Source organism: Coenobita brevimanus, chromosome 22, assembly GCF_032717465.1.
Source record: "Coenobita brevimanus isolate Jiangsu-jjx chromosome 22, ASM3271746v2, whole genome shotgun sequence".
Classification (NCBI taxonomy): Eukaryota; Metazoa; Arthropoda; class Malacostraca; order Decapoda; family Coenobitidae; genus Coenobita; species Coenobita brevimanus.
The window spans coordinates 12,729,849-12,748,375 of NC_136975.1; the positions used below are offsets into that span (position 1 = coordinate 12,729,849).

The window sequence follows — 18,527 nt, forward strand, 5'->3', positions numbered from 1 at the left end:
ATGGAAGCAATTAGCATTCCAGGGAAAATAAAAAAAGCACTGCCTGAGGGCCTCCCAATCCGCATCGCCAAAGTGCCACAGACGACATTTCTTTGGAGGGTCCACAGGCCGTACCGGAGCAATAGGACAGGTTATGGTGATAAGGTTGTGATCGGAGGAGCCCATTGGAGAGAAAAGATTAACAGTGTAAGAAGAAGGATTAGTTGTTAGAAAGATGTCAAGTATGTTGGAGCTCTCTCCAAGGCGGTCAGGGATACGGGTAGGGTGCTGTACAAGCTGCTCTAGGTCATTAAGGATAGAGAAGGTGTAGGCTTGTTCACCAGGTGGATCAGCGAAAGGAGAGGGGAGCCAAAGGTGGTGGTGAACATTGAAATCTCCTAGAATGGAGATTTCAGAGAAAGGAAAAATTGATAAAATGTATTCCATCGTAGAAGTACGATAGTCAAAGAATTTTTGATGGTCAGTAGAATTAGGAGATAAGTAAACAGTGCATATATAGTTAGTAAGAGAATGACAGGAAAGCCGAAGCCAGAGTGTAGAGAATTGAGATGAATCGAGTTCAGGAACACGAGAGCAAGATAAGTCGTTGCGTAGAATATATACACAACAGCCACCTTTGGCTTTGAAATGAGTATAGAGGAAGTAGGAGGATACAGAAAAGGGTTTGCTATCAGTTGCCTCAGATAGCTAAGTCTTAGTTAGAAAAAGAAAGCGAGGTTTAGAGAAGGAGAGGTGGTGCCCAACAGAACGAAAGTTAAAGGAAAGGCCGAGAATGTTGCAGAAATAAAGAAGAAGTGAGTCAGACACTGGTTCCAGGCAGCTCGAGTCGTCACCGAGAGACGGGCGGAAGGTAGGGACATTTATTGTCCCCCCCCTGGGGACTCTGGGGTCACATGTTGCGCTGCAATTTTTTCTTTAATTTTGGAAAAGGAAATGTAGTGTGTATTGTGCATGTAGTTTGGTGTTGATATTTAGAGAAACTTGTATTGGAGAGCATGCTGGCCTTCTCTCTGTGTTACTGAGACACTGAAAATGTTCAGCAAAGGGGGATGGTCGGGACCTAGTCCTGAGGGCTGATGAAACGGGAAGTTCCAGCTCTTCCTGTCATCAGTTTTCCATCCATCTTGGGTGTACTGCCCTGCTCGACTGGTGCTACAGTCTACCCCTACTCCTACTTGGTATGTAACACTCTCATATTCAAGTTAAATATCTCAGTATACTTGATCTGGTGCTGAACATCGTTCCCATGATGAGTTAAGTCTGACGCTATTTTTACATTTTACCTACAGAGATGTTTATTCTTTATTAAAGAGTGTGTGATATAGTGTGAAGATGAATAACCAAACACAACTTCACTGTAAGTGTGGTGTGGGAATAAGATGAGCGCCCAGACGTGCAAAGCCAGCATTTTTCGGAGTTAAACAGAGAGAGTGAAAGAAGGTGATAGAAGGATATAAAATAAGCATATGTTTAAGTCTTGGGGAAACATATATCTATATTAACATACCTCATGGAATTAATACTGCCTTATTGAGATACAAGATGTGCATGGTAGAGCTGTAACTCACTTCAACTCATGTATATATCCAGTATGTCTAAGGGACATGGCATCTCTAAATAAGCTGACCTAAGCCCATTCCTAGGCTGGGGGCAGAGGCAGTCAGATTAGTCTCAGCTTTCGTAGTGAACTCGTTCACTCAAGATTATCTCTGCCTTTAAATGAGAACTGAACTAGCAAATTATCTCGCTCGTGTGTGAGAGAGATAGAGATCGAGGCCAGTGTGAGATGTGGTGTCGTCCGAGGACATTTGGCAACCCTGGTGTGGCATAGTGAGGTGAGTGTGAGAGGCGGGCCCGAGAGCTAGTCACCTCGGGACGAGAGCGGAGGCAACATCTTTGTATGGTTGGAGGGACGAGACCTGATGGAGTGTGTGGAGTTGCAGTGCGGATCTGCCTGGATCTTCAGCACTGACACCTAGGTAGAGTACATGCATATTTCCACAAGACACATTCTTCGATCAACACATGGTAGTTAGGAAATGTGTGTGAAAAATAAAGGTTTCTCAGTTCCCCTTAAATAGATACTGTTTTCTGTGTATCTAATCTGTGTGCCATTCTCTATTGTTAAAACCATAACTAACCTATCTGTGTGTCAGTTTAAGTTCCTGTGACTGGGAAGGGAATAATTTCTGACAGGGATTAGATGGATAAGATGAAGAGGTGGGGACAAAATATTAGGGGAGATACACAAAAGTCAACCACTGAAGAAGGAGCTGTTTCCTTGGGGCAGGAACAGTCAGAACTGGACTCCATGAAAGACTCAGAATTTCGTGAATGGACAGAGACTTTGGAAAAAAGCATTGAAACTGTAAATGATATGAATAAGGGACATCTTGGGATTGAAGGTAGCCAGGACACTGGATAGTGAACAGGACTTGAACACCTTACACTTACGTTCTGGTCGTACTTATCAAACAGTTCCTGAACGGCAAATTACGTCCGAAATGGCCACTAGTCTTACTGAAGAAGGCACACTCAGTGCAGAAGAGACTGTGGACGTTGAACAGGCTGCAACAACACCCTTGGTCACTCAAACAAATACACAAGATCCACCATTCTTTGATATTAACCCGCGCCGTCCCGAGGACGTACTTCCACGTCCTCACGTTTTGTCACAGCTATTCCCGAGGACGTACTTCAACGTCCTGCAATTGCAAGGCTCATAATTTCCACAATTTTCAATTTTCGCGAGTCATTTTTGGTACGTATACACGGGACACCTTCCTCAACAAGATGCCAGGCAGAGACAATGCCTTACCCAGCATGACCTCCTCCCCCCCCTGCATGCCCTTTTCTCAGCAATTCACCTGTTATCAGTGACCTGGCCAGTATAGCCATGTCATGCCACGGTACGAAATTCAGGGCCAGAGTGATTCCCCAATCAATGACAATGTGGAGGACAAACTTTACATAGCATTAGAGGAAGAAACAGTTAGAAATGATGATCAGGTAATGTGGCAAAAAAAGGTCAGGTATTAGTGAGTGAACCAATGCTTATAATGCCTATATTACTGCTTGAAAACCAATATACTCTTGTACTACATATAAATTCGTAACAGTAAATAAATAAATACCGTTTATGAGTGGTGTGAAATAGTTATCCTCCCATAGAACTCGTTTTCTTTGGTGCCACCCTGATAGAAAACCCAGTAAGGTAAGGAGGCTCTCCTACCTGTAATGAGTATTTTAAACCTCAGGTGAGCGATTTCTCTATGAATTTTCGATGTTTCTCACCAAAAGCGAAAGTTTTAGCAAAAAAAAAAAAGGTCGAAAATTGCCCGGGATTGGGGGGTACCAGTGGTCGAAAAGTGGCCGGGACGGGGCGGGTTAATGCAACCACTCACATACCCACTGACACCTCAAACCTGTTTAGCACCCCACAAACTTTTGGACAGCAAGGACAATACCATTTATTTGCTAATGTTCCTTATGCTCAACATGGGGCCTGAATACTAACAGTATTGGCATGCAAAATCAGGTGAATCCTCCTCCTTTGTGGCATGTACCTAACATGGCAACCACTATTCTTACTACTGCTGTACCTCAAACCTTACCTCCTGTAGTGTCGGTTAGCCAATCACAAGGACGGTAAATAAAACCCACACTTGAAGACGAAGAATATAATTACCAAACATTTTCGGTGGACTCTGCCACCATCTTCAATGGTCAAGATAGAGAGAGGGAGCGACATATTGACAATACAAGGGTTTCTTTTTATGCATGCATGTGTGGAAGGGTGGGGTAAAGGTAAGGGGGGGTGGAGTGGATTATAAGCGGGGATTATACCAAGGGGGAAAGAGAGGGGACATCACCAGGCAGGTCAGGTGTAATTCCTATCTGACCTCACCTGTGTCGGTGCGGGAAGGGACATTTCCACTAGGGACCTCATTATAGGATCTAGCTTGTACATGCCTTCACTAAGGTTGAAATTCTCGTATTTTTGGATACACATGGCTTCAATAATCTTTCGTTTCCGAAAGTCATGACTTTTATGCAGTAGATGGCTACCTTGCCAGTCAATTCTGTGGTTGGCTTCACAAACATGGTTAAATATTGCATTATTTAAATTACATCTTTTAATGCGATACTTGTGTTCCTTAATCCGTGTTTCCAAACTGCGACCTGTGTCTCCTATGTAAACTAGTTCACAATCTTTGCAAGGAATTTTATAGATGCCTACTTCTGAATATGTTGTACATTTGTTCTTTACTAACATTGGAGGTGTAAAGAAATGCTATATTTGCATCACTACTGTAACATATTAACTTTAACATAGTCAAGTCTGCAACATAAGGCAAACTGAGGAAGAGTTTCTTTTCTGTGGTGGGGTCTGTAGGTACATAGTAAGATTGCCTAGCTTTTAGGTATGCTTTTTTAATGAACCATTTGGGATACCTTTAGTTTTCGAAGATTTCCCAAATGAGATTATTTTCTTCTTGTATATGTTCTGGACTGCAAATTCTAAGGGCTCTAAGGAACATTGTTGAGATAACAATTTTGTGGCAGACTGATGATACGGAAAATAATGAATGAACAGGTTACAACTTGTTGGTTTCCTATACACCGTAAAGCTAAGTGAATGATTTTTCTTCATCACCAGTACATCAAGAAAGGGAAGAACACCTCTATTCTCCAACTCAACTTTAAATTTAATGGAAGGAACAAGATTATTTAGGTGTGTGAAAAACTAGTCATAATAATCAAGTGCTGAAGGCCAAAGTGAAAATATGTCATCAACATAATGAAACAAAATGAGTTGAGGGGGAGAAACTAGTGGCAGTAGTTCCGTTTCATAATACTCCATATATAAATTGCTTAAAATGGATGACAATGGAGAACCCATACCCATACCAAAACGTTGCATGTAGAAGTTATTGTTAAATGAAAAATCATTCGAAGTCACACATAATTTTACAAGTTCTGTGAAACTGTCAGCTGGCATACCCAATTCAATATCACATTCTGGCAATTTGTTAGCAACAAATTCTAAAACATCATTAATGGGAACTTTGGTAAACAATGAATGAACATCGAAGCTAACCATTTTACAGTAGAAAAAGTCAAGTACTTTTATTTTCTCTATAAAATCCGAAGAGTTCTTTACGTGTGCTGGGGATACTGTACCTACTACAGGGGTTAATTTATTGGCAAGAAACTGTGATAACTTATACGTAAAACACCTACACTGTGAAATTATGGGACGCAATGGAATATTAGCTTTATGGGTCTTTGGTAATCCGTATATATATATGGTAATTTAGGGATGATCTCAATGAACTTATTGATATCTACATTAGGCAAATTTGTTAACACTTCTTTCGGTTTCTTGTTAATGATGATGCAAGTCTCTTTGGACGGGAGGACCGTAAATTTTCTTATGTTGTGATATCACTCAAAAGATGGTTCATTTTATATTCATATTCAGTTTTGTCAAGAATAACCACTGTATTACTTTTGTCCGATTTAGTTATGAAAATGTCTTAATTTTTCCGTAATTTGGTGAGAGCAGCACGAAATCTTCTAGGAATGGAATCAAGAGAATTAAAGTGTTTCACTCACCCACTCATTATCATTCCTCCTAGACATGGAAAAATCTCTCGATTATTAAATATGGAGGCAACGAGATCCAGTGCAACATTATTATTTGGTTTTAGTACAAAAGATAATCCATAACTGAGAACTTGTTCTTCAACTTTTGTGAGCACATAACATGATAAATTTATCATCTTATGTGAGCACATAAGACGAGACATTAGATGATAAATTTATCATGTTATGTGTTCACAAAAGTTGAAGAACAAGTTCTCAGTTATGGATTATCTTTTGCACTAAAACCAAATAATAATGTTGCACTGGATCTCGTTGCCTCCATATTTAATAATCGAGAGATTTTTCCATGTCTAGGAGGAATGATAATGAGTGGGTGAGTGAAACACTTTAATTCTCTTGATTCCATTCCTAGATGATTTCAGAACATAAGAACATAAGAAGAGAGGATAACTGCAGTAGGCCGGTTGGCCCATGCTAGGCAGCTCCTAGAAGAGTAACTGTACTACTAGAATGAGATAAGGACAGCAAAGAAGAAGGCTCTCCCCCGCCCTCCAAACCCTCCAGCCGAAGCCGGCAGGAAAAAGTCAGAAAGAACACCACGCCGTATAGAAAAACTGGCGTGGACATTTTACAGGAAAGTGGGAAAGGGAAATAGAGACTATCATAGTGTAACCTGAAAGGAAATTTTTTTTGAATTAGTATTGGTTATAAGATTTTCTTTATTCTATATCCACCCCTTATTTGTCATATGCTTATCTAGCCTATGCTTGAAACTCTCAATGGAAGAGGCAGCAACTACTTTACTAGGTAGCTTATTCCATTCGTCTACTACTCTATTACCAAACCAATTTCTACCGATTTCCTTACTGAAACGGAATTTTTCTAGTTTGAAACCATTATTTCTAGTTCTATCCTGTATGCTCACTTTAAGTACCTTGCTAATATCTCCCTTATTTATACCATTCATCCACTTAAACACCTCAATTAAGTCTCCCCTTACTCTACGCCTCTCTAGCGAATGCAGACTTAGTCTTTTCAGTCTGTCTTCATATGACAGGTTCCGGACGTCATGTATCATTTTAGTCATTCTTCTCTGTACATTTTCTAACGAATTAATATCCATTCTATAGTAAGGACACCAGAATTGTACTGCGTAGTCTAAATGTGGCCTTACTAATGCTAGATAAAGTTTTAGTATTACTTTAGACGATCTATTGCTCACGCTTCTCGAAATAAATCCTAGGACCCTATTTGCTTTATTTCTCGCATTAATACACTGTTGCCTAGGTTTAAGATCGTTACTAATCATAACTCCTAGATCTCTCTCGCATTCCGATTTGCTAATTTCTTTGTTATCTAAGCTGTATTTAGTATCTCCAATGGTCTTGCCTACGTTAAGTAATTTACATTTTTCAACGTTAAATTCCATTTGCCAAGTTTTAGACCATTTGGACAATGTATCGAGGTCTTTCTGTAAGTTATGGCAATCGTCAGTCGAGTTAATGATACGCCCTATTTTTGTATCGTCGGCAAATTTGCTGATGCTGCTATTGACTCCTAAGTCTAGATCATTTATATATATGATAAATAATAAGGGACCGAGTACTGAACCCTGTGGTACACCGCTAGTTACTAATCCCCAGTCCGACTTAGTTCCATTTATTAATATTCTCTGCTTTCGTCCTTTCAGCCAGGATTCTATCCATTTTAAGATATCGCCGTCTATACCGTGTGCTCGAACCTTTCTAACTAACCTTTCGTGTGGGACCCTATCAAAAGCTTTACTAAAGTCCAGATAAATAACATCGTAAGCTTTATCGCTATCTACTGCCTCATAGACCTCCGAGTAGAATGACAACAAATTTGTGAGGCAGGATCGTCCTTGCCCTGAATCCGTGCTGACTTTCGTTTATAAGATTAAATCTTTCTAAGTGTTCTCTAATCTTATTTGCCAAAATTGACTCTAACATTTTTCCTACTATTGACGTTAGACTTATCGGACGATAATTCGACGCAGCTGATTTATCACCCTTTTTAAAGATGGGCACTACGTTTGCGGTTTTCCACGCCTCTGGAACTTCTCCTGAACTTAAAGAGTCATTAAATAACGTTAAAAGTGGCTGACATAATTCTTCTTTGGTTTCTTTTTTAATTTTTGCATATATATCGTCCGGACCTGGCGATTTTTGAGGTTTTAACTTATTAATTTCTTTCAATACGTCCTCCTTACTAATGGTTATTTTACTAAGAATATTTTCCGTATTCTCATGGTAAATATTTGCTGCTTGAGGGACCAGGCTTAGATTTTCCTTGGTGAATACTGATATGAAATAATTATTTAGGATGGAGCACATTTCTTTATCTTCACTGGTAATGTCACCTGATTCTGTTCTGAGTGGTCCTATCCTGTCTTTATTTTTCGTTCGGTACATTTGATAAAAACCCTTGGGGTTTTCTTTTGATTCACTGGCAACCTTAATTTCATAACTACTCTTTTGCTTTTCTTATCTCCCTCTTTACTTCTCTATTTAAAATTGTGTACCGGTTACGTAAGTGTTCCTCTCCACGTTTTATTTTTCTATATATTCCTTTCCTTTGGCCTATGAGAGATTTTAATCTGTTGTTTAACCATCTAGGTTCCGAATTATTAGTTCTAAACGGCTTTGAAGGAATATATCTACCTTGGCCTCCGTGTATTATATTTATTAACTCGTTATACTTCTCACTGGTTGAACGTCTGCTTGGTACTGTAGCTGAGTTAATTTCCGTCACCTGGACTACATTCCTATCTACCACCTCCTCCCTCACAGACACCTGACGGACATCCCCAGGTGTTTCCTGCGCCTGACCTATGACCTGGGATTCCACACTGACCTGGCATTCCCTCCAATAGCTAATCTCCCTGTGGAATACCGTTCGAAAATAAGCTCTTAAGCCATCGAAATCTCCTAGACGAAAATTAGGAACGGTGGAGGTATTTTTAGTGGAACAGACATCCCAAATAAATTTGAACTTAATTTCTTCATGATCGCTATTACCAAGTCGTCCACCAACCTCTATATCACTAATGATATTTTCTTTATTAGCTAAAACCAAATCTAGTATATTATTACCTCTGGTGGGCTCCCTTATATACTGATAAAGGAAATTATCCTGTACTACCTCTAGAAATTCATCTGACTCTGCATCTCCTGTCTGAATTCTCCAATCTATCCTTGGCAGATTAAGGTCCCCTACAATTATTACTAAGCTGGACTGTGATGCTTTCCTCATTTCCTCCCAAAGGTATTTACTATCAGCTCTACTTAATTTTGGAGATCTGTAAATTGCTCCTAAGACTAATTTCTCCCTATTGTTACTAATTTCAACCCAGACACTTTCTGTGTCCCTATTTACTTTAATGTCTTCTTTATTATAACAGATTAATGAATCCTTTACATAAATAGCTACCCCTCCCCCCTTTCTTCCCTGACGGTTTGACACAAAAATATTATAGCCTTTTATCTGATATTCTGCTAAAAATTCTCGAGTGTCTGTATTCATCCAAGTTTCACTAATAACGGCAATGTCTATTTTCTCTGTATTTCGTGCTGCTCTCACCAAATTACGGAGAAACGAAGACATTTTCATAACTAAACCAGACAAAAGTAATACAGTGGTTATTCTTGACAAAACTGAATATGAATATAAAATGAACCATCTTTTGAGTGATACCACAACATAAGAAAAATTACGGTCCTCCCGTCTAAAGAGACTTGCATCAGCATTTAACAAGAAACCGAAAGAAGTGTTAACAAATTTGCCTAATGTACAGTAGATATCAATAAGTTCATTGAGATCAACCCTAAATTACCATATATTTACGGATTACCAAAGACCCATAAAGCTAATATTCCATTGCGTCCCATAATTTCACAGTGTGGGTGCTTTACGTATAAGTTATCACAATTTCTTGCCAATAAATTAGCCCCTGTAGTATGTACGGTATCCCCAGCACACGTAAAGAACTCTTCGGACTTTATAGAGAAAATAAAATCACTTGACTTTTTCTCCTGTAAAATGGTTAGCTTCGATATTTATTCATTGTTTACCAAAGTTCCCATTAATGATGTTTTGGAATTTGTAGCTAACAAACTGCCAGAATGTGACATTGAATTGTGTATGCCAGCTGACAGTTTCATAGAACTTGTAAAATTATATGTGACTTCGAATGTACAAGCTAGATCCTATAATGAGGTCCCTAGTGGAAATGTCCCTTCCCGCACCGACGCAGGTGAGGTCAGATAGGAATTACACCTGACCTGCCTGGTGATGTCCCCTCCCTTTCCCCCTTGGGTTGATCCTCGCTTACAATCCACTTCACCCCACCTCACCTTTACCCCATCCTTCCACACACACAGACACATAAAAAGGAGCCCTTGTATTGTCAATATGTCACTCCCTCTCTCTATCTTGACCACTGAAGATGGTGGCAGTGTCCACCGAAACTGTTTGGTAATTATATTCTTTGTCTACAAGCGTGGGTTTTATTTACCGTCTTTGATTATCACTCAAGAGTGATTCATACAGCCAATCACAAGGACATTTCACTGCTCAGTCACCCTTAAACCCAGACTGTATAAAGGTATTACCCACCGCACAGCCAACTATGCAGTTCACTGGGGAGGATGAATATGACATATATAGGTTCTGAAGAGATTGCAAAGCTCAGATAAATAGGTTGAAGCTAGCTACTGATGGGGAAAAGATTTGGGATGTTAAAGCACACATTAAGCCAAATTCCCAAGCAGCAGAAATGCTAGAGGCCTCGCTTTTTCAGACTGGTCCTACTGCTCAGGATTATGAGAAGTTTAAGTAGGCCCTAATCATCACCTTTGAAAGTAACTGTAATGTATCAGACGCGTGGGTGTTTAGGTTCATAAGCAGGGCGCAACAGTATCCAAGCTGTACCGAACGCCAAGCCCTCTTGAAGGCAGGCAGATGTTATGCAGAAGCTAACAAGGCCTTGGTAACTTGCAGTTGGCGAGACATGACTTGGGGATTGACTTATGAAAGAGTAGCTAGACTACGAGAATACCTCCAGTGCTTGCTATGTTTGGCCCCTGCCAGGCGGGATAAGGTACTTAGGCAGACGAAAAGACCTCCTGAAATAGCCTTGCATGACATGAACCTCAGGTTAAAAGCAAAGGCAGAAGGAGCGGGCGATAGTGTCTTAGCTGTGCACACAGAAAAACCCTACTGGAAAATACTGTACTGTGTGTAAGGAGGCTGGTCATACAGATAAGAAGTTTTGGCATGCTAAAAAGTTGGCACACCAGGCAGCCAAGGCCAACCCGACCACCACGTCTGGGCCTAGTTTTGAAAAGCAGGTAGGCAACAAACAACTAAGTAGTGATCCTCCACAGCATAACCAGGCCAAGGCTACAAATCCAAAATGGTGTGTCATATACGGGCAGTGTCCTTATCCTTCGGACTATGGCCCAATTGTCATTGCCAATAGGGAACAACTGAGTATAAAGAAAACTCGGGGGAACCTCAGAGCCGCACGTTGAAATAAATCGAAAGATTATGCAGTCCACCAATGCATGTGTGGCAGCTATAAAAACGGTGGATCTGCTGTTGATTCCTTGGATTATAGGGAAAGGCCAGGTGTCTTTGATAGTGGACACTGGCTCATGTGCAAACATTATTTCTAGTAAAGTGCTGGAGAGGCTCAGACATCTGATGCCTCACACAAATTGGACGTTATCAGCTCCCGATGTGATTTTGACAGGTGTGACAGGGAGTAAAATGAAGATCGTAAGCCAGGTACCGTTGACACTGAGGGCAGATTAACGATCTCCTGTATTACGTGCTACATTCTATATGGCTGAGGACTTCCCTCTGCCAGTTGATGGGTTATCGGGCCTTGTGTCTATGGAGGAGTATATTGTGGTTATACACCCTCAGAGACATTCCATTTCCTTTAATGGGAAGGAGTTTATGGGCCTTGTTCCCTCAGCAACCAAAGCTGTAGATATTGGCGTCCAACAAGGCCATTCAACCAGTTGTAACTCCGACAAGTGAAGGGTCAAGGGAAGCACCAGACGAACAAGAAACGGAGGGTATGGACTGGAGGTCAGGGCTATAGTGAGTGGGAATCACCACTTAACCAGTCAGACTGTCTCCAAAATTCCTGTCCAAGTACCTGATGTGTTGGTGGGAACTGAGGTGGCATGCTTACCGGAGACTGTAAAACATAAGGCATTGTTGCTTGAGTCAACCCTAAGCAATGCCGGGCAAGACCAGACGACGCCCATCTTCATCACAAATATGAGTGGTGTTGCAGTTAAGCTTAAAGATGGTTGTTATGTAGGTGACATGATGTGCTTTGGTGCCCCCGTATGGGAAGTCAACGATTTACCGGTGATCTCTCCAGGAGTTACATCACAAACAACGACTCAATCGGAACCTACACGTCTTGGGATAGGAAATCTGCTAGAACAATACGTGAAGGTAACAGATAATGTTGACCATAAAGCACGATTGCTTGCTCTTCTTAAAGGATTCTCCGACATAGTGGCACTTCCTTTAGAAGCACTGGGTAGGACTGGTAGGGTGAAGCATCATATTGGTTTGTGCCCTGGTACAAATCTGATATATGTGCCTGTATACTGTCTACTGCACAGCCAAAGGAAAGCAGTGGAAGAGAAAGTTGAAAAGATGCTTCATGATGTAGTTATTCAACCTCCTTCCTCACCTTGGAATGCGCTGCTCATTCTGGTGCCTAAAAAGGATGGTGGTATGAGACCTGTTGTGGATTTTCGCCAAATGAACAAAGTAACCATACCGGATCATTATCTGATTCCGCATCTCAGAGACTTACTACAGTTCGTTTTCATCTGCCTGGATCTAGCGTCAGGGTATCGGCAGGTGGAGCTGACTGAAGAGTCTCGTCCCATCACTGCCTTTAGCCTCACCGTGGGCACTTTGAATTTCTCTGGATGCCTTTTGGACTGAATAATGCTCCTTTGACATTTCAGAGGATGATAAATGAGTTGTTTGGTGACATGTTAGGGTAGGACGTCTTGGCGTATCTAGATGATGTGATAATTGTGAGCAAAGAAATGCACACTCACTTTAATACGTTAAAACGAGTGATGGAAACCTTAATATCAGCAGGTCTGAAATTCAAGCTGTCAAAATGTGAATTTCTGGAGACATGTATTAGATTTCTAGGGCACTTAGTTGATGGTGATGGCATCAGGGCTGTTCTGGATAAGGTTACTGCCATGATGAATTTCCCTACACCCAAATCCAAGGATGACATTCGCTCTTTTCTCAGGCTCGCTGGCTTCTACAGGAGCTTTGTCCACAGATATGCTACTATCACATCACCTTTAATGATGCTTCTTAAGAAGGATGCTGCATGGAAATGGGGATCATCAGAACATAAGAACATAAGAAGAGAGGATAACTGCAGTAGGCCGGTTGGCCCATGCTAGGCAGCTCCTAGAAGAGTAACTGAACTACTAGAATGAGATAAGGACAGCAAAGAAGAAGGCTCTCCCCCGCCCTCCAAACCCTCCAGCCGAAGCCGGCAGGAAAAAGTCAGAAAGAACACCACGCCGTATAGAAAAACTGGCGTGGACATTTTACAGGAAAGTGTGAAAGGAGAATAGAGACTATCATAGTTTAACCTGAAAAGAAATTTTTTTTGAATTAGTATTGGTTATAAGATTTTCTTTATTCTATATCCACCCCTTATTTGTCATATGCTTATCTAGCCTATGCTTGAAACTCTCAATGGAAGAGGCAGCAACTACTTTACTAGGTAGCTTATTCCATTCGTCTACTACTCTATTACCAAACCAATTTCTACCGATTTCCTTACTGAAACGGAATTTTTCTAGTTTGAAACAATTATTTCTAGTTCTATCCTGTATGCTCAATTTAAGTACCTTGCTAATATCTCACTTATTTATACCATTCATCCACTTAAACACCTCAATTAAGTCTCCCCTTACTCTACGCCTCTCTAGCGAATGCAGACTTAGTCTTTTCAGTCTGCCTTCATATGACAGGTTCCGGACGTCATGTATCATTTTAGTCATTCTTCTCTGTACATTTTCTAACGAATTAATATCCATTCTATAGTAAGGACACCAGAATTGTACTGCGTAGTCTAAATGTGGCCTTACTAATGCTAGATAAAGTTTTAGTATTACTTTAGATGATCTATTGCTCACGCTTCTCGAAATCAATCCTAGGACCCTATTTGCTTTATTTCTCGCATTAATACACTGTTGCCTAGGTTTAAGGTCGTTACTAATCATAACTCCTAGATCTCTCTCGCATTCCGATTTGCTAATTTCTTTGTTATCTAAGCTGTATTTAGTATCTCCAATTGTCTTGCCTACGTAAAATAGTTTACATTTTTCAACGTTAAATTCCATTTGCCAAGTTTTAGACCATTTGGACAATGTATCGAGGTCTTTCTGTAAGTTATGGCAATCGTCAGTCGAGTTAATGATACGCCCTATTTTTGTATCGTCGGCAAATTTGCTGATGCTGCTTTTGACTCCTAAGTCTAGATCATTTATATATATAATAAATAATAAGGGACCGAGTACTGAACCCTGTGGTACACCGCTAGTTACTAATCCCCAGTCCGACTTAGTTCCATTTATTAATACTCTCTGCTTTCGTCCTTTCAGCCAGGATTCTATCCATTTTAAGATATCGCCGTCTATACCGTGTGCTCGAACCTTTCTAACTAACCTTTCGTGTGGGACCCTATCAAAAGCTTTACTAAAGTCCAGATAAATAACATCGTAAGCTTTATCGCTATCTACTGCCTCATAGACCTCCGAGTAGAATGACAACAAATTTGTGAGGCAGGATCGTCCTTGCCTGAATCCGTGCTGACTTTCGTTTATAAGATTAAATCTTTCTAAGTGTTCTCTAATCTTATTTGCCAAAATTGACTCTAACATTTTTCCTACAATTGACGTTAGACTTATCGGACGATAATTCGACGCTGCTGATTTATCACCCTTTTTAAAGATGGGCACTACGTTTGCGGTTTTCCACGCCTCTGGAACTTCTCCTGAACTTAAAGAGTCATTAAATAACGTTAAAAGTGGCTGACATAATTCTTCTTTGGTTTCTTTTTTAATTTTTGCATATATATCGTCCGGACCTGGCGATTTTTGAGGTTTTAACTTATTAATTTCTTTCAATACGTCCTCCTTACTAATGGTTATTTTACTAAGAATATTTTCCGTATTCTCATGGTAAATATTTGCTGCTTGAGGGACCAGGCTTAGATTTTCCTTGGTGAATACTGATATGAAATAATTATTTAGGATGGAGCACATTCCTTTATCTTCACTGGTAATGTCACCTGATTCTGTTCTGAGTGGTCCTATTCTGTCTTTATTTTTCGTTCGGTACATTTGATAAAAACCCTTGGGGGTTTTCTTTTGATTCACTGGCAACCTTAATTTCATAACTTCTCTTTGCTTTTCTTATCTCCCTCTTTACTTCTCTATTTAAAATTGTGTACCGGTTACGTAAGTGTTCCTCTCCACGTTTTATTTTTCTATATATTCCTTTCCTTTGGCCTATGAGAGATTTTAATCTGTTGTTTAACCATCTAGGTTCCGAATTATTAGTTCTAAACGGCTTTGAAGGAATATATCTATCTTGGCCTCCGTGTATTATATTTATTAACTCGTTATACTTCTCACTGGTTGAACGTCTGCTTGGTACTGTAGCTGAGTTAATTTCCGTCACCTGGACTACATTCCTATCTACCACCTCCTCCCTCACAGACACCTGACGGACATCCCCAGGTGTTTCCTGCACCTGACCTATGACCTGGGATTCCACACTGACCTGGCATTCCCTCCAATAGCTAATCTCCCTGTGGAATACCGTTCGAAAATAAGCTCTTAAAGAGAAAAGCTTTACCAACCTCAAGAAAGCCATGACAGAAGCACCTGTGTTAGCATTTCCTGATTACACTCAACCTTTTTACATGTGCATGGATGCCTCATATTCAGGACTGGGAGCAGTGTCACAGCAAAAGGATGAGAAAGGCAAAACACACACCATTGTGTATGCCAGTAGGGCACTAAGATCCCCAGAAAAGATTTATTCACTGACACACTTGGAGACATTAGCAGTCTTGTGGGTGTTAAGTCATTTCCAGGATATCATCTTCGGCTACCGGATAATTGTTTTAACTGACCATGCACCCATACGTGACTCGTTCAGAGGGAAGAACCTGCAGGGTAAGGTCACGCATTGGTACAGCAAGGTAATGGAGTTTGACTCAGAGGTCAGATATTTACCTGGCTGTCAAAATGTTGTTGCTGATGCGCTGAGTAGAAACATTGCTGCTGCCATATTTAAGGATATCCCTCTTGCTGGGTATTCCTTGGACACGGTAAAAGAGGAACAACGTAAGGATGCGATATGGTCTCAAGTCATCTATGCCTTGGAGTCTGGCGACGAGTTTTGTGTACTTGAACTTCCGGTACCAATGACTCACTTCCACCTTCAATGGGGTCTTTTGTATAAGACACCCCCAGGGAAGTACACCATATATCAGTTGGATGTTCCTGCTACTCTACAGCGAGCCGTGTTACAGTTGGTTAATGACGTGCCTCAAGCGGGTCATCCCGGACGCGACAGATGCATACGTGAGGCAAGAAAGAAGTACTATTGGCCGACCATGAGGAAGGGCATAAAAGCCAATGTTAGTCAATTTATCAAGTGTGCGGAAATCCGAGGAACGGCTGGACCTCCAATCCCCATCTTGGAGTATCCCCTACCAGAAAACCTTGGGATACAGTCTCCAATGATCTATTGTCAATGCATGAAGTCGTCAAGGCTCACACTATGTGTTAGTGGTAGTGTACCATTTTTCACGATTCACTGTTTTAGCACCTTTACAGAAGAAAACTGCAGAGGAGGTGGTGCACGCTTTTGTAACTTCAGTGATTTGTCCATACTCTACATCCAAGGTATTGCTCAGCGATAACGGCAGTGAGTTTCGTAACCAAGCATTACAAGAAATCTGTCATACATATGGGGTAAAGCAAGTCTTTGTTACGCCTCACAGTCCCAAGTGCAATGGCCTTATGGAGAGAACAAACAGGAAGATATTGGAAGTCTTGAGACCAGCGATCAACTTATTGGAGGATAACTGGCAAGACTGGTTACAGCACGTAGCAGCGGCCATCAACTCCTCAGACAATTCAACTGGGAAGTCTCCTTATTACATCCTTTATGGGGAGGAGAAGGTGTTACCCTATGATTTGCTAGCTGGACCTCCTACTCCAGTGGACAATCAAGCGGACTACAACAATGTCCAACTTGCAAAGTTCCGTTTCATACATAGTGAGGTACGGAAAAGATTAAAAGTCTCAAGAGCGGAGATGATGGCAAAACAACACAAAGGTAGCCAAGAAAAGACGCTGGAGGTAGGCCAGAAGGTAATGATCCACAATCCTGACAGAACTTCCAAGCTCAAACCTGAGTTACGCAGACTATGTACCATAATGGAACGAGTGCATAGACATACTTATAGAATAAGGGATGATGCTAATGCAACTCAGGAGATAGTACATGCTGACAGGATCAAACCAGTAAGTCAAGAGCTAGGCCTAACTAACCAAGCATCTGAAGTGTTGTCCCCTCTGTCTTCATCGCAGTCTATGTCATCGTCCGTACCTATCCCTAACCAAGAGTATCGCAGCAAGCTATGATCCCACAGCAAGGGCATTTAAGGGAGTATCTTCTCTTGCAGAAAATGTGCCTGTGGCTTGTACTCCTCGCGCGTTGCTTGGGGTGGACATCTGGAACGATGTCGGACATGGACAAGACTGCACTGATGCCTGGAGCCCTGAAGAACCCACTAGGAGAAGTCATGGTGGTAGAAGATGCAGTATGCGTCCACTATCCAATGGAAGACTACCTCCAAGCTTCAGGTGCTGTTAAAGATGCCTTCGAGGGATTATTTAACCTCAAACAGCAACTGTTGGAAATAGAAAAGTCATTTAACCCGGACCCACAGCTGATGACCTCTGACAGTGAAGTTTTCGTACAAACCTTGCATTGAATAGTCGGGCCTCAGACTGGACATACAGATAGGCTCACAGACGGGCTCACTAAATTACATGTTGCTGTACCTAGTGCAGATTCTGATCTTTCCCAGCATGTACATGCACTTACCAAGAGAGGACTTGTGGACCTTCTAGGTATCCTGTCTCAAAAGCTCTTTGTACGGCGCTAGACAAGGACGTAGTGCAATTGGGCAGACAGATGCATGATTTGGCATTGGCGGCTAAGGCAAATAACAGGCTAATTGTACACACGTATGAACAATTAGGTGAGTTCACTAAATGAGACTATCAACCATCTCGTAGGAGTTGTGAACAACATCCGAACTAACCTACCAACCCTAACTAACTTAGTGTTAATCACTGAGTACTTACATGCTCGCAATGAGTCAGTCACTGCTTTGGAGTTGCATGCAGCCAATATGGTGGACGGCTTTATCGATTCAAGTTCGAATAGCGTTAATGCTTAATTGCTTCCTACTCGTGTTTTAATCAATGCTCTTGTAGCTATGGTGAAGCATGGACTTACGCCACTTTTTGGTATGAGTCAACTGGAATATTACCCATTGTTGGAAGCCCAGTTGACACATGATGGCATCCTGATATGGGTACCTATGAGAAATGCTATAACACACCATGCATGGAAGTTCATTCCTTTCCCTTTTGCTGCTACTAACAACACACTTGTCATTCTAAATGAGGGTCCAGAGGTGCTAGTTGTGTCGGATGACAAAAGGCATATAGCAGAAACGACTGTGGAAGAGTCTGAGAAGTGTAAGGCTTCCTTTCTTGATTTCCATGTATGTC

At 41.2% G+C, this 18,527-nt stretch overlaps 1 protein-coding gene across 1 annotated transcript in view; it reads right to left on the bottom strand.

The window, feature by feature from the left end:
• The window catches only part of LOC145392427 (uncharacterized), a 149,621-nt gene that overhangs the window by 58,081 nt on the left and 73,013 nt on the right, over positions 1-18,527 (bottom strand). The window contains exon 10 of the mRNA XM_080266836.1: positions 15,948-16,165. Coding sequence (XP_080122962.1) covers positions 15,948-16,165 — 218 coding nt within the window. The remainder of the gene's footprint in view (positions 1-15,947; positions 16,166-18,527) is intronic.